This window comes from Haplochromis burtoni, unplaced genomic scaffold (assembly GCF_018398535.1).
Source record: "Haplochromis burtoni strain Fernald_Lab_line unplaced genomic scaffold, NCSU_Asbu1 Contig_31, whole genome shotgun sequence".
In the NCBI taxonomy this organism is placed as follows: Eukaryota; Metazoa; Chordata; class Actinopteri; order Cichliformes; family Cichlidae; genus Haplochromis; species Haplochromis burtoni.
This window is the reverse complement of record NW_024582392.1, coordinates 1,721,458-1,744,975: the sequence shown is the minus strand read 5'-3', so window position 1 is coordinate 1,744,975 and position 23,518 is coordinate 1,721,458. Positions and strand designations below refer to the sequence as shown.

The following is a 23,518-nucleotide window of genomic DNA, read 5'->3' as shown; positions in this document are numbered from 1 at the left end:
TGTATCTGGAATGAATTTTAGGTCTCTACGTCCATCCCATGGGGAATGGGAGCAGTAACAAAGGTGTTGCGTTTATATTTTTGTTGAGTGTACGTTTAATAATATATCTGTTAGTTTTTTCAAAGAAAAGCAATATTTCTCTCATGACAATATGTTGAGAAAGTGGTTGTACATACAGTATGTTCAGGGCAGTCGTTAGTGTGGGACACATATGATGCTCCTCTGAAATAAGCATTTTTTGTTTTCGTTGAATTGGAAAAAAAAATCAACTTATTATATACAATAATGAATCAAAGGCTACACAAAGAAAAAAAATAAAAAATTGTCTATGTCTGTCTGGCTGCTTTTTATTGTTATTGTTAGATGTATAAATTATTATGAATTACAGCAAAAATACATGCTTAAAAATTTTGTTTTCTTTTTCAGGTCCATGTTGGAGGCAGTGTGGCGGCCCTGGGGGCTAAATTGTACGTGTCTGGTGGTTACGACAATACGTTTGAGCTGTCCGATGTCGTAGAAGCCTACGACCCGGCCACCCGCACTTGGAGTCTTGCTGGACGATTACCTCAGCCGACCTTCTGGCATGGCAGCGTCAGCATTTTCCGGCAGTTCATGCCCCTGGTGTCGAGCGCATTCGAACCCACTGACATACCCGAGTCAAACGGCATTCTCCTGCACCGGCATCACCGACACCACGCGCTCCACAATCTCAATAACCTCAACCAGAACCAGAATCAGGATCTGAACGCGGCACACTGATCTCGAAACCTCGAAACCCCCATTGACCATGTTCTCCCTCATCGTGCCCTCAGTGTACTGTGAATTTACCTCATCGCTTTGCTAAAGCTGTCAAAGTCAGAAAAGAAGACTGAGCTAGTCTTAGTCTGTTGACTGGACAGAAAGGCCTGGAGCCAGATGGATAGATGCACACAGATATTTTATTTATCCCACAGGGGGAAAAGTCTAAGTTACATCAGCAATGCTAAGAAAAACATCCATAAGCTTCTGCAGATTAGAGTGAAGTAATGTTTACGCACTACAGAAATGCATACCTGTTATTTTCTATAGTCACCTGATTGTTTTGTTCACAACTTCCAAGTCGTTTCACCACATTCACCACCTTTTGAGATTATTTGCATATTAATACTAGTGGCAACCCAGCTCTCGCTAAACCTCTTTGTCTCTATCAGAAAACACTACACACAGCTGTGAATTTATAGCACTTACACAATAATGAATTTACCTGTAAAACATCTTGGCAGCATTGGTCAAATTTAATCTCCTCCTTATGATTTTTGATATATGCCTGGAATCCACATTCATCTTTTACCAGTATATGTGTGAGAAATTGTCTATGCATGGATATATTGTATAAACATTTGGCTCCTTGTATCCCCAGTGGACTGCATTATCCACTACACGGATTGCATTCTCGGGGGGCTCTGTACAAAAGCTCTAGAGAGCTGCTGGTTTTGTGGCTTAATAACCAGGCTTGCAGTTTATTTTGGTTATACAAGAGAAACCACTTTGAGTTAGTGCTGAAATAATGAATTTATTATGTAGTTGATCGATGGAACTGTTTTTATAATAGGTTAAATGTCAATGGTTTCAGCTTTAGCTGTGCTTTTTTGTATTTATATATTTATTCACATTGTAAACATTCAGCTTTAGACTGTTTGTTGGGTAAAATAAATATTTAAAGAGGTTATCATTCTGGTGTGCCAGATTGTGATGGGGGTCCTAACTACCCTTACAGCTGGAGACCAGAAAGCTCCTGTTGAGTGGTTGGCGAGAGCCATATACAGGTGTGAAGAAGAACTGGATTATGGTGCAGGGTCACTTCTAAGTTGTATCCGTTAAAGTTCCTGCTGGTCAGTAATGCCTTACTGGCCTTGATCTTGGACTCACCATTGGCTTATACATTTTGAGATTATTACCAACTGAAAGTAAAATTCAAATTAGAAAGATTAAAACGGGGGAATTTTTGCATTGAAGGTGGGCGTTTGTCAGCTGTGGCTGTGCATAAAAGGAAACGATGCAAATTCTCAACTTTATTGCATCAGTAAACACTTAACTGACTAGTTAATGGTCTCAGTTCCTTGTTTTATTTTTCTTTCAGTACAGCATTTTCTAAAATATGGTTCTGTTTATAGTAAATTAGCTGGTAAAGCAGGGTGTCTTCGCTAAACTTGATGTTCCAGTGGTGGTGTATGTAAACCAGTGAGTAAGATCATGCTAGCTGCGTTTATATGTGACCTGTTGTGTTGGCACTGTATCCAGCATCCATGTATGAACTGTAGTTATAGTGGAGATTATTTTCACTTGCCAAAACCACACTTAAGAATTGAAACAGATGTGGTGAGGTATCAGACAGGTCCACACAGTGTGCATCAACTTTAGCTTTTCTATGGGAACTATCTGCTGATGTCAACTACACAGTGGATGGGAGTTATCTCCTACAGGGTGAGGTGTGTCTGCGTGTGGACATTTCTGTGTTCAGTGTGTTACTTATGAGTTTCTGTTGGTGTTTGTTTTGTTTTTCATTTATGAACATAGAAAAGTGAAAGTTAAAAGCGAAATCTGCTAAATTAAAGTCAGATCACAAAATGTGAATAAAACAGTTGAGAGGGTGCTGCGAGAAACACGATTAAATGGCAGTAACAGTTAAGCTTGAAGAAATGAAGAAGTTTTAAAATGAAGTAAATCTCCAAGTAAGTGAGCTTAATAAAACTCTGAAGCTGCTGCTCGTCTCTGCTTGAGGCCTGCAGCTCGAGGCTACATTAGCTGCTACTGGCAGACAATCTGCATTATGGGTGACGTAGGCTTGGGTGAGGAGAGGAATAAAAACAACATATCTCTGGTTTTGCAGCAGTTTTGCTCTGAGTGGATTATTTCTTTAACAAGTAAAAGCCAAATATTTTAACAGAAACCACAAGAATCTGTTTGCATTCCAAAGTCAAAAATTGATATCCAGAACTAAACAGGCATACAGCCGTATGGTTAAAATGTTAATCCTTACCCGGAGAAATCTGTGTGCTGAGAAATCATCATAGTAGAATTTCAAGTTGGCTGCATGTGATGTTAACTTGCACTGAGTTGATTCTGTTTTTAGTGATTCTTGGGCTGCACGGCATGTCCTCATGACACTCTAGACTCTTAAACAGGGCTATATCAGCCTCTATAACCATGCATGAAGTTTTTTTTTTTTAATGTATTTCATTTAATGTTTAACGTTTTAATGTTTTCACTGTTATACTGTTTTCTTATTTATGGATATATTTGTGCTGTGATTGCTTCTGAAGTTCCTGCCTATCGGCTGCAAAAAGATCAGTGGCTCTTCGTAAACGCTGGTGATGAGTCGTCAGTTACAACTGGAAGTGCAAAAAAAATCTCAGTTTGTTGTCGAGTAGGATATATTTTTGCTTCGTTTGAAGTAGTATATTTGTGTGTTTCCATGCTGTTGTCATTACACCATTGTTTTCAGTGTTCAGTCTGTGATGTTGAACAGGTTTGTAAATACAGTATATTCTTAACCTTATTTGCTGTGTTTGTACACTGTTTCCACGGTGGCTACTAGGAATTAAACTGCAGGCAGGTCTGACGTAGTTTATTCTGCTGAGTCACAATGATTTGCTCTCAGCAAGGTTGCAGCAAATATTTCAGTGAAACAGTTGACAGTAGCTTCGAAAGACTGAAATAAACACAAGCTCACTAAAACATAAAAGCACATCTCAAGAAATATTATTAACCTGTGTGACATTTTAAAAACAATCTGCACCTGTTGCATCAGGAAAACAAATTAATTTGGCCAGTAGACATCAAAGGTGCTCTAGAATTTATCCTGACGAGTTTGTCACCAAATATATAATATAAATCTAAGAAATGTTTTGAAACCATTTCCTTCAGGTGAAATTTGGTATTCTTCTATCTGGCAGCAGTTGCTGTATGTGGCCATTATGACTTTGCAGTCCCTACCATCATTGCAGAGATTTGGGACAAATATTTAACATAGATTGCTCAAAAATTTGCCTTTTACCTGTTGTGATACCTTTTGCTTATTGTGAAGGGAACAAACACAAGTATTTTAATCAAACATTTAAACGTAAACGTGAAAAAACAACGGTTTGGGAAGTTGCAGGGAACTTTTCAGGTATTTGTTGTTCTCTAAATGTTTTACTCTGGCTAAATGTTCAGAAACCATGTGATAAGGATCATTTTTGCAACAAAAAATATTTCATAAAAAACATTTAAAACATTATTAAAGGAATTAAACTCTTCAAAATGAGCAACAGTTATGATGTTACACCCAAAAAGACTGAATATAAACTGTTCCGTCGATGTCTTGAAATGTGACCGTAATACCAGTTTGAACCACAAGATGGTGCAGTCAGTGTAATGTTTAATCCAACATTGCGCAAAATAGTCAAGTCGGTGTTACCGTCTTACTTGGTTACTTTAGTAGCTCAATGAAATTCCCTAAGCAGCTTGTTTTGGTTTGTTTTAAACTAACATAGAAATATTGGATTTGTAAAAATTACAAAATAATTCCAAAAGTACATAAAACAATTCAACGCTTTTTGGAATAGACAACAGCACTAAAGCTCTGGTAAAATACTGCCACCTTGTGGTTAAAGTTTTGTTTTTTAGAGGGCATTTCATTGTTTCTCTGGCACAAAAGGCACATCATATCGACCCAATCGGTGGATCCCAGCAATTCTTAGTTTTCACACTTTTTGTGTTAAATTCACACGAAAAGGTAAGCCACAACTATATAATATAACGTGTATAATAATGTTTTGTTGACAAATCACTGTCCACATTATTTTTAAGGACCATTTTCTATTCCAGTGGAGATGGAACCTGCAAAATTAGCATGGCCCATAGAGCCACATTAATATGAAAGACACCAGGTTAAAATAAACCCATCAAAGATTAAATAATTTTACATTCATTGTTTACATTCAGCCTAAGCAAAGAGGCCCAGACCTCCCTCTCCCCAGCAGCCACCTCCAGCTTATCCAGGGGAACACCAAGGCGTTCCCAGGCCAGCCGAGAGATATAATCTCTCCAGCGTGTCCTGGGTCTGCCCCGGGGCCTCCTCCCGGTGGGACATGCCTGGAACACCTCACCCAGGAGGCGCCCAGGGGGCATCCTTGTCAGATGCCCGAACCACCTCAGCTGGCTCCTTTTGATGTGGAGCAGCAGCGGCTCTACTCTGAGCCCCTCCCTTTGCTTAGGCTGCTGCCCCTGCGACCGGCCTCGGATAAAGCGGATGAAGATGGATGGATGGATGTTTACATTCATGATTGGTTGTTAGCACTCATCCACCTTGTAACTGCCTTTACTTTTTTTTTTTTTACACACTTGTGCAATTTTACTGCTCTGCAACTCTTCTATTTCAAAGAATATTAGAAACACCCTGAAACATAATGCAGTCCAGTACAAAACCACCACCTGGAGGAACCGTAATAAAAAAAACACTGAACTACTACATTTGTACACTGTAACCACATTGTAACCAAAAGTAAGAAAATGCTTTTCTGACTGCACGGAAAACGTTCTCCTTTAATCAGCAATGTAAGGTGACACTGAGCTCCAGCTGCTGTAAGCACACTGACAAAACCTGTCTTAACAAGGTGGAAAATAACATTTTACATTCAAACAGCATTTAAAAACATGCAATTGAATTACTGTGTAAACTACAGAGTGCATGAATCTGCTTTTCTTGCATGCGTGGAAGCAGAAGCAGACTTGTTGTTTTGCACACTTGCTCGCTTCAGGTCTTGCTCTCTGACAAATTCTCAACAATTCCCTCCATGTCTATCGTGGACTCATAGGGCTCAGTAACCAGCTGTGTTTGCTGCAACACAGGAAAAGTCTGCGTGGATTCGACCTCTCCCAAGTTCTGGTTAGAAATAACCTCCTCCATCACCGCATCACTCGACTCAATCACAACCCTCACGATGCAGCCAGAGGTGAGACCTGTTGAGGATTCAGCTCCTCGGTTTGTGGACTCCTGAGTGGACCCATCACAGATCAGCGAGGCCTCCTCCGATTTGGGAGCTTCGGTCTCGACCGGACTTCCATCCACATCTTGCACAATCACATTCCTCAGCTTCCTCTGCCGCGGGTTGTAGTTCTCAGTGCGCTTGTGAATTTGAATGTGACGCCGCAGATGTGCCTGAAGAGGAAATGTAAAAATGTGAGAGTTGTGTAAACTAACATGATGCAAGTGAGGGAATGCTTCAAAAAGAACACAAAAATTATAGATATACAGTATAGTCATGTTGGTCTACAGTCAAGTTTATACAAATATCCCTGTAAGTGAAAAGTTCAGACTCTACACATTCTTAATATGGTCGTCTCGGCCACACAGCTCCTGGCTGTGACCACAGAAGACCCACCCAAACACCTGGTGGCAGGGTCAGACATTCAGTAGAAAGTTGGCCTAAAGGGAGGGGAAAGAGACTCTAAACACCCAGTATAAGATAAAGAAGATTATGTTTAACTGTGTCTCATGCAAACTTAGTTTAGTAGAGTCCAATAATTGTAAAATGTCACACAAAAACATAAACCCATTAGAAAGATAGATATAAAGCTTTATATAGCTGTCATAGCCAGACATAAAAAAGCCCACAAACTAGTGATTCTTGCTGAATGACATTAAAGATTAGAAGGGTCTGAATATGGGGACAGTGCGCAAATAACCATGCAAGTGATACAGACCTGAAATGATTACAAAAAATAATATAAAAGTAATTAATTTAATTACCTGGAACTTTGATGGCAACTAAAGAGATGGATTATTTTTTTCATTTTATAAAAGCTTCAGTTATAAATTTTTACCAGTTTTCATATTTATGACCAAAGAACTTTGCTTTGCACTTTTTGAAACTTGCTTTTATCTTTTTTATTTCTTTTCTAAAAAATCTTGTTTGTATGAAATAGCAGTTATAGACCAATATCACACCGCAAAGCAAACAGTCTGAATTAGGACACAATAAATTCACTCAGGCACATTCACATAAGCGTGCCCCTGAAAATTGACATTTGTGTCCACTCACTCCCTATCCACAGTAGCCCGAGTGGCTAATACATGTGCCACTCGCCTTCTTAGACGGAGATTATGGGTTTTAGTCCCATCTGGCGTGAATAGCAGAATGGTGATGAAAATTGGCATGGGAGACATCCTACAATAAAACCACCTCCATCAAAATTATTAATCTCTTTGTCTTCCCACTATGATTCAGTCACATTTCCTGAAGTTAAATTAGGGTTAAAACTAAAACACTCGGGTGTATAATAAATCCTGTGGTGGGTTAGATTAGGGCTCTGCAAAATGAGCTTGCTGATGATGAAGAAACTGTGTTGGAACCAACCTGTCGAGTGAACTTGTAGCCGCAGTCTACACACTCAAACTTCCTCATGCCTTTATGACGACGCAGGTGGACACGCAGCTGCTCCCTCGCTGAAGGAGAAAAGAACGACCAGAAAATAAAGAAGAAATCACTTCACCAGTGATTCTTTCATTAGCAGCGCTTCATTCATCAGGGCACAGGTCATGAGTAACAACAAATTTATTGTAGAATCAGCACCTGACCTTTGAAAGTTTTACCGCAGATGTGACAGCAGTGGGGGCGGCCTTCCTCGTGCTTGCTGGCCTTGTGTCGGAGAAGAGCGCCTTTCTCTGTGAAGCGCTGCTCACAGACATCACAGCCGAAGGGCCGCTCGCCGGTGTGAGTCCGGTGGTGTTTATCCAGACTGGCTGGCAGTGAAATACAGAGATTAACACAAATCACAATATCTGCAGTTAAAGTGAAAGTTTGCAAAGACAGCAAAACGGCTAAGTGATTGCTCTTAGAAGCACAAAACACACCGGACCCCATCGATAGTAATGTAGGGACGTTTGGGTGGCACAGCATTACCTCAGAGCAAGTAGGGTCTTAGTTTGAGATCTTTCTTTTGCTTCTTTTAGGCAAATTACTGATTCTAAATGTGTCACAGGGGTGGATACAAGGTGAATAAAGTGCTTATGTGCAGAGAATATGGCTGTTACCTTGTGTCCTAAAGGTTTTCCCGCAGAGGTGACACTGGTATGGCCTCTCGCCACTGTGTATACGCAGATGCATGTTGAGGTTGTTCTTTTGGGAGAAGGCGTGGCCACACGAGTTACAGACAAAAGGGCGCTCATTTCTGTGAGCAAGAACAAAACAGACTTAAAATAGTTTTCATTAAAACTTTAAGTCTTTTACACTTTTATTCATCCTCAAGAGGAAATTCACAGAAAACATGCTCTCCAACCTGTGGATAGCTTTGATATGCATCTGCAGGCCGTTTCTACTAGATGCCCGATGGCCACACTCCTCGCACACAAACGGCTTTTCTCCACGGTGTTTGGCGGCTTCGTGCACACGCAGCTCCGCACGAGTTAAGAAGGTTTTGGGACACTGGGAACACTAGAAACACAGCAACACAATCAAAACATAAATCCCCAAAATTTGGGTTGAAGTGAGTTTGAAATGACATACTGAAGGTGCTGCTGACTGTAGGTACTTACTGCATGTGGTTTGGGATAACCGTGCACCTTCATCATATGAACTGTCAAGTTTTTCTTGTACATAAATTGTTCAGGACATGTTGAACACTGCAAAATGTGACGAAGACATTCTTCATATTCACTTCAGGTTTGTGACATACTCAGCTATGCTTTTTGTTAGGTGTATGCTGTACCTTGTGGGGCATTTCTCCTGTGTGGGTGACAGTATGCAATCGTAGCGCTTCTTTTGTGTTAAATGTAGTAGAACAAATGAGGCAGGTGTACGTCTGGAATTATAAAAGTAAAAACACTGAGGATTCTTCATAGTGAGGGTTGGAGAAAGCGTGAAAGGGTGATTTTCTTTACTCACCAGCGCACTAGAACAGTCTCTCATCTCGTGTATCAAAAGGTTCTCCTTCCTGTAGTACCGTCTTCCACATTTAAGACAACCAAAGGGCTTCTCCCCTGTATGCCTCCTGTGGAGATGAGACATTAGTTTACTCTTTTAAGAGCATTTGGAAAGAAAAAAAAAGGTGACACCCTGTACCTGTTGTGAACCTTGAGGTAGTATTTGCTCTTGAAGGCTTTGAAGCAGATGGGACACTGCACGGAGGCCTTCTTAGAATCGTCCTCCATCGTCTGACCATTCTTGTTTTTGTTTTTTTGACTCTGGGCCTTGCATTTCTGTCCAGTCGCCGTAGACGGGGATGTGGTTGAGGAAGCGGGCTTAGTAGCAGGCACATACTCCTCATCTGTGTCTTCGGGAATCTCCTCCGGAATATCCACGTCATCATTATCGTCTTCTGCTTCCACTTCCCCACTTACCTGGCTAATAACATTGTCGTTAATCTGCAGCTCCGTTACCTGCAAGACAGGTGTAATAAAAACATCTATATTCCTCTTTAAAAACACACTCATTATTATCCGCACAAATGCCCCATCGTTGAAATATTTTTTCATGCTTATGTTATTGTATTCTACCTCGGTTTCACCAGCTAGCTGATCTGAGTTTTGGTTTTCCTCAACAACTGCATCACCAACTTCTTTCTCCACAGGAAGAGGCGGGGCCAACTCATTTTCAGTTGTAGGGCTCTCATCGATAGTCACAAGTCGCCTGGAGCTCTTCACTACTCGGCCAGAGCGTGTGGTGGTTGCTGTAGTAGTGGCAGCAGTGGTAAAACTGGCTGCAGCAGTATCAATGGTGGGCTCGTATTTCGTGATGTCTGAGGCAGACTTTCTAGGTCTACCTCTTTTACGCTTGACAGGCACAGGCTCCTTAGAGGTCTCCTTGAACTGCTGACAGCGTGTGAGTGCCTCTGGTACGCACAGGCTGGCTGCTGCCTGCTGGACTCTGTCCAGGTTGCGAGGATCCAACTTCAGCTCTCCGGTGTAGACAAAGTTTAGGAGCAGCTCCAAGCCATCACTGGGGCATCCCTGCAGGCAGAACTCTGTTGCAGAAGGCACGTTTGACTGCTGGAGGAGTTCAGTGAAGCAGGCGAGGATGTTGCGATGAGCAAGGAACACTACCCCGTCTCCCACATTCAATGATGCATCACAAAACCTGCCCACTGCCCTCTGCTGGTTCAGGGCAGACAGGACACGTTGCGCATGGTTGCTCTCTGCTGCAGACATCCCTACTGCTTCAATGTAGATGGCTGGTAAATGAGACACATCAAACAAAGCGTGTGGTTTAGACAAATTATCAGCAGAGCACCTAGTCAAAAAGAGTGTCCACATGTCACTCTAAATGTGCTTTACAGGATTTCAAACTGATGGTATTTTACCTGATTCCATGTTATCATTTCCGTTAGTGCCAGTAGTAAAAGATAAAAGTGGGAAGATTTCTAGAATTGATAATTAGAGACCAACTGCCTTGGCAAATGTATTTTCTAAAGTGTTTGAACACAGATTTCAAAAGCATATAACAACAACTGATAATCAAGTTGGTTTTAAGAGTAAGCGTTATACTGATCCATACATAAATATATATACAAATATAGGGACAGAACACATCCGTTTTATGTGCTTTTTAGATGCGCCCAAAGCATTTGACAAAGTGAACCATCAGCTGTTTGTTAAATTGCAAAGCAGAGGGGTCGTTGCATATGTAATTAGGATTTTTGGTATTCACATCAAACTATGCAAGGAGCTAAGTGGGGTACGGAGATGTCTGAGCCTTTTTCTGTATCTATCGGCTCTTTCGTGTCGTAATTGAAAACTGAAAACTACTTAAGAAATGTCAAGAAAGCTGCCTATGAGAGTTCGAGCTATGTTATAGAACAGAACTGTAAAAAACTCTGTTTTTGCCTTATAGCCTGTATTTCCTCATTCAATAACCCTTAGCATCTTTTTCTCATTTTCATAGCAAAATTTAAAGGAGGGGTAACCTAAGACTTTTGCACATTACTGTATTTGCACTGACTGAACAATCAAGTGTGCGTGTGAGGTCAAAAAAAGACATTTGAATGTGTAACCGGGTCATAAATTACATATTCTTATAATTACACAAAATGTGTTCAAAACCCCACACTGTTACTTTTATACCTGACTTTTAGGACCTCCAAGCCTGTAGTTAACTTCATTATCAGTTAGAGCCCCTCCTCATCCTTTTCTACTTCTTCTTTGGTGCAACCCTATAAATTTGGGGTACCACTTTGGCCTCTCCCCTTTTCTACAATTCCCCTGTGGTAGAGGTTGGTGTCATTCATTTTCCAACACTAATTACATCTTTATCCACCCTGATGTTTCTGATTGTGGTTTAGTTCATTATTGTCATCTTTACCCCTGTCTTTACTAGATGCTATAAATATGAGGTACATGTGCAGGGCTCGCAAAATCGCTAGCCCAACATCCCGGGGCTAGCGATTTTTCCAGTCGGGCTACCAAAATCTACCTCTGCCCTGCCCGTCGGGCTCTCATAGGAAGGAAAAATATATGTCAATGCTTTTGCATTCTTTCGGAAATGTAGCTGGGTAATTATGTCATTGGCATCGGTGAGCCACTGTCAATATGTGACATATTGAAATCGCGTTTGAATTTGCGCTTGTTTTTTGCTTTCACTTTGCAATCGCGCGAACTGTGTATAGTGAGTGATGATAATTTGCGCACCAATTCCTCTGACATCGTCTTATCAATCGTTAGCTTACTATGCAAACATGACAAGTGAAATCTCCCGCAGCAAGCTTAAACATGTGAGAGGTTGATCGCGCAGAGAATCGCTGAGCTTATGTGAGTGCGTGTGTAAAAGCAGCAGGATATATATTTTAGTTCTGCTGAGCCAAATAAGACAGGTCAGGGTGAAGAAGTGACAGCCAAAGAAAAGCTTACCACAAAACGGAAAAGTTATGACAAATCAGACTATAAGGCAAAAAGAAAGTGCAGCTTTATGGGTTCATGGACAAAAGAATTTCTGTGGCTGCAATATGACGAGCTAAATAACCAGGGGTGCACATAAGTGGTCGCAGGTGCGCATTCGCTGTCAAAATAAAAAACGCGCACAAGATAAGAAGTTGCAACGCGTGTTTGCGTACATAAGATTTTCTGGAGGAGGACAGACATTTGTTTAGAACTCTTAAAGATGTCGAAGAAGCAAGCTCCTTTAAGCAATTACTTTGGTTTTCCTCCACCTCCAGTCAGAAGGAGTCCGAACCACAAAAGAAGCGCGTATTCTCGGAAAAGTGGTTGCAGGAGGTGAGCTGGCTTCAAACAAATGTGCCGTGAAAATCCCACTCTAGCGGACAAAAACAGTGCTTTTTATATGGACGCAAACGCGCGTTGCAACTTCTTATCTGGTGCGCGTCTTTTATTTTGACAGCGAATGCGCACATGCGGACCACTTATGTGCACCCGTGTAAATAACATAATGTTCTGCCGGGTGTGTTGTTGGTTTTCTCTCGATTTCTGAGTCGACAAGCGCCTTTGTTACTGGGACCAGTCATTTTAAGAAAGGCCCCCATTAGAACCCATGAGAAATGCAAGAAATGCATTATTGCTCAGTCTGCAATATCTTTCCCAGAACAAACACCAATTGCAAATAACATACTAAAAATAAACCTGAAAAATCTGTTTAGAACAGCGTACTATGTTGCAAAGAGTGAACTACCACTGGCAAAATTTAGCAGTCTTTGCAAACTTCAAAAAGCAAATGGCCTCGATCTTGGTTCCACTTGTCTCTTACCCGTGACTTCAGTGGAAATTTCAAATTCAGGATCTGACACAGACTGATTCATGTCCTACACAGTTCTTACAAGTTCATAGAAATTTCTGTTCAATTAGAACCAAGTATTTGAGTTGATGATTGTAATTTTTATACAATGTTGTAATTTGTTTTTCAACAATTTTTTGATTAATGTTTTGTTTCCTTTACAATATTATACTTTAATGTATAATATTGTAAAGGAAACAAAACATCAATCAATTTTTTTTTTTTAATTTGGGCTACTTACATTTATTTTGGGCTACCAAAAACTGAAGAGTCCCGAAATTTTGCGAGCCCACCATTGTTTTTCTTGTGACATTACCAATAAGTTTGATGTGTCACATGGCCCTCTTCCTATTGAAAAAACAAAAGTTGTATCCAAGATGGCCGACTTCTAAATGGCCACCATGGTCACCACCCATCTTGAGGAGTTTGCCCCCTCACATATACTAATGTGCCACAAACAGGACTTTAATATCACCAACCATTCCCATGTTATTACGGTGTATCCATATAAATGGCCCAACCTGTACTTTAAAGTATGTACAGAGCATCGCTCTTAATATTAGATGGACAAATTAAATAATTATTAGATTTAAATTATTGTCCTTATTGACATTTATTGAGCTGCCTTTAAAATAAAGTCTAAACATACCCTAGTGCATTTTCAGTGTTCATATTCGAAAAAGCATTCGTGAAATAATTGCAAACTCTCACCCACTTTGCACTTCCACGTTTAGTTCCTAGCACATCTCTTTAAAGACGCTCCCTTAGCGCGCTGTCCAACGGACAGCTTCAGTTCGCGTTTGAATAAAAACTCAGTAAACACGACGGGCCTCTCTGTAACCTGCACACGATCCGGGCGTCACATGAGCCAGAGTGATACAACAGAAAAACCTAGATTAGTGCACCTTGTTTTCGTTTCTTGTAGGCCCTTAAAAAGTGCGAAGTGAAACAGGATGTGACGCTGTTTATGCGACCGCACTCCGGGAATGTTTTATGTCGTACAATGTTAAAATATTAACGATTAGATTAATCACAATCTGAGACTAACCATATTCTTACTCGTGGCTCCATTTGTATGTAATATTATCGACGTATTGGGGGGGAAAAAAACTATAAAAGTTAATTAAGTTGTTAGACGCTTCTTTTAGCAGATAATAACACTTCGGGTAAAGTCATAGTTGACCATCCGGACTCAACGTCTATCTGCGGCTCACACATGTAAGTATTAGCCTGTTAGCACCGTTGCAATAACAAGTGACCAGCTCTTTAGTGTCTCTTAAGATAATTATAAACATTACTTGTGCATGTTCGCAGCCAAGGCACAGGGATTATAACTACAGCTTTGTGCCATCTGTTTTAAAGCAGTGTTTTCTCGGGAAGCAACAACGTTAGCTAGCAGCTAATGCTAGTTTTTGAGGCGGTGTTAGTGAAGTCTTGATAACTTCAACCCAAGTTTAAAATTGAGGTTACATTCTTGTCATACTGCGTGAAGGTGATTTTATTCATTGCTCTGTTCACATTTTGAGAGATTGTGGAAAACCGACATATTTGGCTTTAGTTTTCATTTATATTGAGCTGTGGCTGGAAAAGAAAGCTAGCTCTGGCTAACGGATATGTTAAAACAAGACTATAAACAGGATTATTTAATCTAAGAGAAGATGTACTGTATTCATCACAAACGTGGAGTAGTTCCTGTGTTACAGCAGCTGAAACTGTAAACACAATTTTAAAAGAATAACGTAAACAAAGAGAGAGTAACCTGAAGTAGTGCAGCTGTGTTCATGGGCTTTTGAGCCTGCATGTGGGTTTTTTGTAAGTGGCCTTCAATGTTTGTTTAGTATGGTTTTCTGGTCTATGGAATAAATGCTGTAAACCTGCATATGAAACTGAGCCTCCATGACTTAATCTTAAATGATGGAGTGTTGATGTATATTTCTATGCCTTGTCATTTTAAAATTAAAATAAACATAATAAAAACAGTCTTACTGTCTTATAAAGACTCTAAGAGTCTTATAAAATGACTCCAAGAGGTAAAAAAGTTAGATTAAATGTAAAAACAAAAAAAAAAACCAAACCCTAATATCGCCTACAACATTGGGGAAAAAATGTCCCTTAGGAATAACACATGCAAAAACATGTGTTGTGAGCTTGAGTAGATTTGTTTAAGATAAGATAACCTTTATCATGTGGGAGCCGCAGCCTACCACTGAAGGAGCTGCTCAGTGCTGTGAGTCTCCTGCATGGCGTGGGAGATGTTGTCCAGCAGGGATGGCAGCTTAGCCACCATTCTCCTTTCACTCACCAGCTCCTCTGCATGTGTTGTGATCAGCTGACCTGCACCACTGCTCCTCTGACATTTACTGCTCTTTGTGGATTTAACTGAACTCAATAAGATATAAGCAGACAATGCAGCTTAAGCATAAACTGTCTGCTACCTGTGATGGAAGCTAACACTGATGTTTAACACCATAGAGGGAACTTGACTGCAACAGTTTCAACGCACAAATACCCAGGCATCGGGATAGATGAACACTTATTAAAAATAACTGAATATTATTATGATAATTATCATATTATTACAATAAAAATCTCTGTGCAAAGGTTAAATGCCATGAAATAAAGTTGCTCTTTAAGTAAACTAGATGGGTTCCACAGAACTAAACTAATAATTGCTTGAGTGTAAATGCTTTGTTTCCATTCTTTATTCTTAAGTTGATGAAGTGCATCCTTTTCTTTGCAGGTTCAGCTTTCATTTTTCTTTTACCTAATTGACTGCTGACAATCATGAAAGTGAACAAACACGCAGAGGTAAAACATAAATCTCACAAGTGGAAAGATGCGAAGGGAAAACGGTGCAGACCTCCCGTCAGTTTCTCTAATGTAAACTCTAGCCCTGTGGTGATCAGCATGGTGAAGGAGCACCAGGAGTCTGTAAGGAAAAAACCATCTGTCAAGAGGCTGAAAAATAAAGTGAAGTCTGTCTCTAACCACAAGAATAGCTCTTCTGAGTCTGGAATTAAGAAGACACATGCTCAGGCTAATGGAAGCTCAGTGTTTACCATGGACAATGACTCAGATGACTCACAGGACTGGAAGGAGTATTCCCAGTCAGTGCATGGGAATGGTATGGAGACCTCAGATAACACTGAGGATGTCCGGAGAGGTAGATTGGAGGGAGAGGCTCTGCATCACTGTGCGCAGAGAGACGATCGAGAGAACCGCACAGTACTTGTCATGCAGAAGGATCAGGTATGCGTCAGTTGATTTTTAGTTGGACATGTAGATGTTTAATCTGATGTCATTTAATTTCTGTGATTAAACATGTCTTACCTGCAGACGCTGTGTTTCCGCGGGAAGTGCCTTCTGACCTGTCTTTATGGTCGTGTAGAAGTTATGGGATTTACCATCGAAGAGGGTCAGCAGTCATATTCGCTTTTCTCCCCAGCATCACATTGTCCACTGAGTATTAGAGGATTAGAAAGCATCAGAGCGTTGGAAAGTAGAAACGAGGCATCACACATCCTCCAAAAGTATCTTCCACAAGGTGAGCAGCACACTTTTTCTTTTATGTTTGAAGTTAGGCATTTGTATTGGTTTTTCCAGTTAAAATATAGCACTAGGAAGTCTGATTGGTTAGAGTTCATATTATATAGGCAAAAATACTGTGAATTCTACTTAGCTGGACCTTATTTTTCTTTGCAAAGTCTGGATTTTTTTAAGCTAATAATTATATGATAATAATTATAATTTCTTTACCCCACCTGTTTCACTGCAATGCATGTTCGCAGACTGTCTTAAGTGAAATGTAAACAATAGAAGATGAGCTAAAGGGTGTCCTGTGAAACATTTCTAAAAAAGTGGTCATCGACTTTCTCCATTAGCCCAGGCTTTCTGCTTCAGTTTCTGTGCACACTCACACTGAAAGAGGATGTTTACTCTTGAGTGCTTATTGTTTGAGTCATAAATATGAGACAAACTAGTGATGAAGATGTGTGAAAACAGTAAGACTGTAGTTTGTGCAGCTATAACGTTATATAACCCCATAACACAACAACAGTCACCTCAAGGCTCTTTATATTGCAAGGTAAAGCCCCTACAATAAAATAGAGAAATCCTTAACAAGCAGATAACCCTCCCTATGAGCAAGCACTTGGTGACAGTTGAAAAGAAAACTCATCTTTAAGAAGAAGTAACAAGCAGAATCAGGCTCAGCGAGGGGCAGCCATCTGCCATGACCAGTTGGTTAATAGGGGAAGAAGACCGTATAAAAGACATGCTATGGGAGAGAGCCATAGATTAATAATAACTAATGATTAAATGCAAAGTGGTGTATAAAAACATGGCGACTAAACTGTAAATAAATTGTAACAATTGTGACATGTACACATATGATTTTAAACAGAAACTGTGATGATTCTGATTTAATCTGAGCATCTTTTTCTGCGTTATTTTCTGTGAAAGGAAGTTTTAATAAAGGCATATGTATCATAAAACACAGAGACTGATATAGCTCTATCAGTTAAATGCTGAATATATAGTATTAGCATGTGTTTTTCTGACTTTTAATTGCTGTGAATATGCATTTTTAACAGCATCACGAAAGAAGCTGTTAAAAAGCATAACGACAAATTCATCCATCATCCTGCTGGAGCCCATCGAGACGCCTATGACACGGTTTCTTTCCAGCTTTCCAGATCTCAGCGAATTGTTCAACCTCCCAATGGTAAGGTGGCAGATATGTTCACACAAAGCAGACAAATTTCAACATAATTTACATGCAGAATCTGAAAAGCTTCTCCTGCTTGTTTGTAGACTGAACTCATGTCAGCTGTTCTTGACACTCCACTCAACGGTTTGGGTATGATTCCTCTCGACAGCTGCATTGAAGGGCTGAAAATGTCGAAGAGCTACAGACATGCTATCAACACATTAGTCAGTGTGTGCAAAGGTAACCCACTTTTAGATGTGCCAAATTATACACGAGTCACTTTTATGCTACAAGGCTAAATTTATTTATTTTGTAACCCTTACACACACACACACACACACACACACACACACACACACACACACACAGAACAGTACTGAATAAAGTTCATTGTATCATAATCATTTATGTGTGTGAATGTTCGATAGGAAACAGTGTAGAAGAAAGTGCGTGTGCGACTGGGTGAAGTTGTGCAAAGCGCTTTTAGTGCTCAGGATAGAAAAGCACTCTGTAAGAACCGCTCCATTTACTAGTTCAAAACAAGGAGGTTTAGTTATCAGTGCTCCTAAAAGAGTTTATATAAGAACTTTACAGATACCAAATGTAACTTAACTGACTTCAGTAGAAAGTGTTTCACACTCTGAGGGCTTTAACAGTAAGTTGGTCAGTTGCTGAGAATTACCAGTCACAGTTATTGTGTTGGTTTAACAGTGATCAGCAGAAAAACAGAATATAATAGTCAGTGTAAGTTCTGCTCTTCACTCTTAGTAGGAGTCCTGCAGAATTGTTCTGTAACTGAATCGAACCACAGACGTTTATGTGATAAGAACATACCAAAACAAAATGCTCACTTTGGTTGCTTTCATGAAAACCTGACATGTTTTTCATTGACAGGAGACATAGATGGCTGTCCTGTTATCCTGGTGTGCGGGACCAAGAATGTTGGAAAGTCAACATTTATTCGCGTGCTCATTAACACCTTGCTGAATTAGTAAGTTTCTCACTAACTACAGTTTTTATAATGTCCTGTTCACTATGTCATTGGTCCTGCTCTGGTCCTCTCTCTTTATTGTAATGTTTAGTTTGCTTTGGTTCACATTTACACAAGGGTCTTTACAGCCTACAAACATCTCTGTGGGTCATTTAAAGTGGAGAATAACGATATGTTTTGTTTTCCTTCAGCACTGCTAGTGTCGACTATTTGGAAGGTGACCTCGGTCAAACAGAATTCACCCCTGCTGGTTGCCTGTCTCTCCTCACTGTCAGAGAACCCCTTTTAGGTATGTTTCAATCCTCATTATATGTTCAAAATCTTTACATCTTTACAACTGGGGCTAAATTATTAACAACAATGTGTTGGAAGAGCCATTCCTTGGTTACCTTAGATTAAAGATTGGAAACTGACACAGCCAGTCCACCTGTGTCTAGGAGTAAAAGTGTTAGCCTTTCAACCTATAACCTTTAAACCTATGTAACATGTGAGAATCATGTGTGATTCAAAATGTGATGTCAAAATTGTTATTTTATGGTGGGTTTTGTGTAGAATTATGCCTCTATAGTTCAATTCAATTCAGTTTTATTTACATAGTGCCAAATAAACAGTCGCCTCAAGGCGCTTTATATTAAGGTAGACCCTACAATAATACATACAGCGAAAAACCCAACAATCATATGATCCCCTATGAGCAGGCACTCTGGCAACAATGGGAAGGAAAACTCCCTTTTAACAGGAAGAAACCTCCAGCAGAACCAGCCTCTATAGTGTTTTCTTCATTTCTGACTCCTACTTGATTAGTAAGAGTGGGTTAAAAGACGTATAATGATCTGCTTTGCAGGTCCTCCTTTCACACATCAGCAGACTCCAGACCACATGATCTACTACGGTCAGACATCATGCAACTCAGACCTGGATCGATATATGGAATCTCTTAAATCCTTATGGTGCAGAAGATCCCAGACCAGAGAGGCTCCGATTATTATCAACACCATGGGCTGGGTCAAAGGTCAGTGTGAGCTGCCTTCTGTGACATCAGTGAAACAATGTAGGAGAATTTAAATACACTAATAATAAAAAAAAATTCTAAATGTGTGTCTGTTCACAGGATTTGGATTCAAGCTGCTGGTTGACATGATCCGCTTCTTCCCAGTTTCCCATGTTGTCCAGCTCAGTCACAGTGGTGTCAATCAGTGCCCCGCCCTCACTCCAGACTTTCTGAGAACGGCAGATGGCTTTCAGACTCACCCACCCGCCCAGACCGCTCTGGATGAGTTTACAGAAAGCCACAGCCCCCCAAGAATCTACAGTCACATTAGTATACAAGCAGAGTTTCAAGGAGTTGGGAGTCAAGGAACAGCGTAAGTACACCACTGCACCACCATTATTAATATACTGGTGTAAAAACATTATTCCAGACTCTTGGCTACATCTCATGTCACTGCATTTGACAGGAAACACCAGCGTAGTGATGAGCAGAGAAATCTGTCTCACCTGGCCTATCTGAGTCAGCTGCAGTGTCCGGACCCTGGACCAGTCAGACCTCTGCACAGCCTCACACCATACCAGGTACACAAGAAGCACATGACTCTCTGATCACAGTCTATACATATATGAATACAATTCATGACATTTAAATCAGGGAGAAATGGCTGTCTATGCTCCAGTTTTGGTTTAAACCTCCTTAAACTGCAAACTGTTGTTTTTAAAGATGTTTTTATATTGATTAAGCAACCACCTAACAATTTTCTTGCTAAACCCACAGGTTCCACACACAGCGATTGCGTTAGGTGTTACCCACTGCGATGTGGTGCCCTCGCACATGTTTCATGCTTTCAATGGTAGTCTGGTAGGACTCTGCTGCCTGGCAGAAAAAGTAGCAAGCAAGGGAGGTCCAGTCTTTCTTTCCCAGGCACCCATCTGCCCATGTGTGGGATTTGGTAAGTGTCCTTTCTGAGTTATTGTGTTGACTTTGGCTTTACTTCCTCATTGACTGAAACATTTTTATCAAGTTAAAAATGTATGTTGCTGATATCTTTTTTTAAAAAAAGCTCAAGTTATTGTTACTGCCACAATAAACTGGTTTTTCAGTTTATTGAAGCTTTCTTTCTTTAACTGTAGTAACTGGTCAGAAAAATACGTTTATATCTAATCGGGGGGGGGGTCCAAAAAGTCTAGGAAGGAAGGAAATAAAAATATTTGTGAAGAGCTGAAAATGTTTTGTAGATTATGTAGTGAAGACTTTATTCCATAAACTGAAGTTTCAGCACCAGATTGAATTCTTAAGATCGGGAATAAAGAAACACATTTATTAGATGTAATAGACCAGGGCACCCAAATCCATTTGACAATTTGAGAATTAAATTGTTGTTATATGTCGTTATATTTACTTGATACTGTCTTCCAGGGCTCCTCCGAGGTATTGACATGGCACGGGGTCTGTACTTCCTGCTGACACCTGTAGATCCGTCAGTTCTTCGTAAAGTCAACTGTCTCCTCTTGGGAGCAATTTCAATGCCTTCCTGTATCTTCACAACACAGGTTAGATCCTTTTTCATGTTTTTCATTTTGTTTTCATGTTATCAAAAATGTTTTCAGTTGCTGAAAAGTCACTTCAGACTGTTCTACTTTAAAGCCATGTTGTTATAATAGATGCAGTTAATAAGCATTGTGTTGTTGGAACATGCAGGCCCCCCCACCTTAAAATGATACCATCTGAAAGGGCTCATGTGTTGCTCTAAAACCTGTATGGACCTTGCAGCACTGGTGTTGCCTTTCCAGATGTGCAGGCTGTTTCATCTCTAGGCACAAGTGCACCTCTATAGCATTAGAGATGAAGGCTCTTTAAGGGAGCACTAATAACAACCCAGGTGGTACCTGAGGACTTGGCATTCATGTTTTCCCCCCTCCAAAAAAGCCAAAATTTGGTTCATCTGACGCACTTTTCCATTAGTCCATTTTAAATGAGAGAAGATGGTGACATTGATCGATCACGTTCACATGTGGCTTCTTCTTTGCATAATGGAGCTTTAACCTGGATGGCACAGTGAACTGTGTTCACATACAGTGATTCCTAGAAGTGTCCAAGCCCACGTAGTGATTTCCTTGACAGAATTATATCTTCGTTTTTTATTTAATGCACTGCTTCCTGAGGGTCCGACTATCACAGGCATGTAGATGATGAGATGTTTTACGTCTTTACAGTTTTGCTGCAGCTGTTTCTTTTTAGTGTTACTTACTTTTCCAAACTTTTGTTCATCCGTCCCAGTTTCTTTTGAGATCTGTTGCTGCCAATAAATTTAAAAATCAGATTTAAAAAACAGTTTTTCATCAAATAGTAAAATGTATCAGTTTAAACATTTGATATGTTTTTATTTACATTTATTTACATTCAGAGTTCCAAAGTTCTCAGTTGTGTATAACTATATCTAAAGATGACATTACTGTTCTATTGTGACGTGTAGTGTCTTTGTTTCTATTTCAGCCGGGCATTGATGGGGAGATGCCCTATATTACTACAGACTACAGTTTTGATCTCACTGGAGCAGGAAAGCTGCGAGTCTTCAAGGGAATGACGAGGCCCAGTCAAGTGGGGATGCAGTGACATTTCTGCAGCATTTTATTGCCCTTTACATTTCCCCATCAGTCAGCGCTGGCCTTTGAATGTACAGAACTGAGGTTGAGGTGGGACACTTCTTACTTTTGTTTTAAGGTTCATACTCTGACCTTACTGGAGTTCTTTTTTTGAGAGCCCTCGCCATATCTTGGAACCTGAAACTGTATGTTTGTTTGATGCTGTGAAGGCGCTTAGGTGTTTTCTCTCACATGGACAGTAAAATAACACGACACGTTATAGTCAAAGCTTTCGTTTGATGGTTCTTTTTCTTCTTTTTTTTGTTTTTTGTGGATGACATTCCAAATCTTAAATGCCTGCCAGATAATAAACGTGAAGCAAGTTTGTTTCCAGACTATGTGGTTCTTACCTTCACCAGCTATTTAGAGCATTGTGAATGGTGGTTGTTACAGCTGCTTTGATATTTAAATATCATAATCATATATCCATGTAGAGTTCAAATGGTTTAATAGCAATTTAATTTATCACTGTGTGCAGTATTTTGCCTGATCCAGACAAGTAGTTTTCCATGTTGGCAGCTGTTTTGTTATAAAGTATCCACCGCCGGCGCTTTCCGTGTTGTTTTCCCTTCCATCCAACAAAAAAATAAAGAAGAGGACAGGATACAGTTATGAAGACGTCTTTCACGTGATCTCAGTTGAAGTTGCAAAGAAAACCCAACAAGGACAATGCCCGTGTTGTTTGTACACCAGTCAAAGCCTTTACAGAAGTGTCTCCATTTTTATTGCCCTTTTTTGCATTTGTTACTTAAGGCCATTCAAGAGGTTTTGTTTACAGTTCCTTATGTTGACCTGTGTGGGATGAAAATAAAGAGCTTGTTGTTTCTAGATGTTTGGCTTTTTCCCCTCAAGGGGGCAGCAGACAATTATGTTGCCACTTTGTTTTGAACAGCAGAACTCTAGCCTGTAATAAGATTGTAATTCTGTTAAACTATAATGTTTCGTAATGAATTTACGATGCAAATTAAGATTAAGGAAGAAGATCGCTGGACCGAGATGCTGCTGCACGAAGGCTGACCTTTATCTTATCTCGGTGGAAGAACTGAAGGACTGTAAGGACTCGGCCGTAAACAACCGGTCACGCAGTGGAGAATTGCTCATTTGTTAGGTGGGCTGTTTTAACATCCCCTTTCTGCCCCGTCGCTCGTCTTTGTTCACTGTTGCCCGCCTCTTTATTTGAGGGTGGGAGCGCACAAACGCAGCACAGCTACATTTTGGCAGAGTCATTGTTTTAGCTTTGTCACGTCAGATGTTTTCCTCTAGACCTCATGCAACCCAGAGCCCACTGTAGATGTGCCACTAGGCAGTCTACATGAAACTGGTGGGATATATTTCAGTTCAGAGTACATTTAAATGCATGAAAAGTCTCATCAGTAGTGCACATGCCACTCATCTCAAAAAACAAATAAACCAGAAATGTGATTTAAGATAACATAGATGCAA

The 23,518-nt window shown here is 40.2% G+C and overlaps 3 protein-coding genes across 7 annotated transcripts in view; 2 read left to right on the top strand and 1 right to left on the bottom strand.

The window, feature by feature from the left end:
• Positions 1–3,724, top strand: part of klhl21 (kelch-like family member 21) — an 18,810-nt gene extending 15,086 nt beyond the window's left edge. For both annotated transcript variants that reach the window (XM_005918845.3, XM_005918846.2), the window contains exon 5: positions 427–3,724. In XM_005918845.3, coding sequence (XP_005918907.1) covers positions 427–759 — 333 coding nt within the window. In that variant the 3' untranslated portion in view covers positions 760–3,724. The remainder of the gene's footprint in view (positions 1–426) is intronic.
• A 1,477-nt stretch (positions 3,725–5,201) lies between these two features.
• zbtb48 (zinc finger and BTB domain containing 48) lies at positions 5,202–13,590 on the bottom strand. 3 transcript variants are annotated; one of them, XM_042219310.1, is made up of 11 exons: positions 13,456–13,590; positions 9,518–10,191; positions 9,084–9,400; positions 8,907–9,012; positions 8,731–8,823; positions 8,558–8,644; positions 8,302–8,456; positions 8,057–8,193; positions 7,601–7,765; positions 7,380–7,468; positions 5,202–6,181 (listed from the first exon to the last, which is right to left on the bottom strand). In XM_042219310.1, exons 2-11 carry the CDS (start codon positions 10,166–10,168, stop codon positions 5,777–5,779), a joined length of 2,205 nt encoding a protein of 734 aa, XP_042075244.1. In that variant the 5' UTR covers positions 10,169–10,191; positions 13,456–13,590; the 3' UTR covers positions 5,202–5,776. The 3 variants fall into 3 exon arrangements, with proteins under 3 accessions (XP_042075244.1, XP_042075245.1, XP_005918905.1); XM_042219311.1 differs by having other exon boundaries at positions 13,452–13,587; XM_005918843.3 differs by lacking the exon at positions 13,456–13,590 and adding an exon at positions 10,321–11,439.
• On the top strand, positions 13,541–22,903 carry nol9 (nucleolar protein 9). Of its 2 annotated transcripts, none has more exons than XM_042219312.1 (13): positions 13,541–13,635; positions 15,481–15,989; positions 16,077–16,284; positions 17,333–17,463; positions 17,553–17,688; positions 18,343–18,439; positions 18,631–18,728; positions 19,284–19,451; positions 19,551–19,803; positions 19,897–20,011; positions 20,208–20,382; positions 20,850–20,983; positions 21,927–22,903. In XM_042219312.1, exons 2-13 carry the CDS (start codon positions 15,525–15,527, stop codon positions 22,044–22,046), a joined length of 2,100 nt encoding a protein of 699 aa, XP_042075246.1. In that variant the 5' UTR covers positions 13,541–13,635; positions 15,481–15,524; the 3' UTR covers positions 22,047–22,903. The 2 variants fall into 2 exon arrangements, with proteins under 2 accessions (XP_042075246.1, XP_005918906.1); XM_005918844.3 differs by lacking the exon at positions 13,541–13,635 and adding an exon at positions 13,846–13,958.
• The last annotated feature ends 615 nt before the right edge of the window (positions 22,904–23,518 follow it).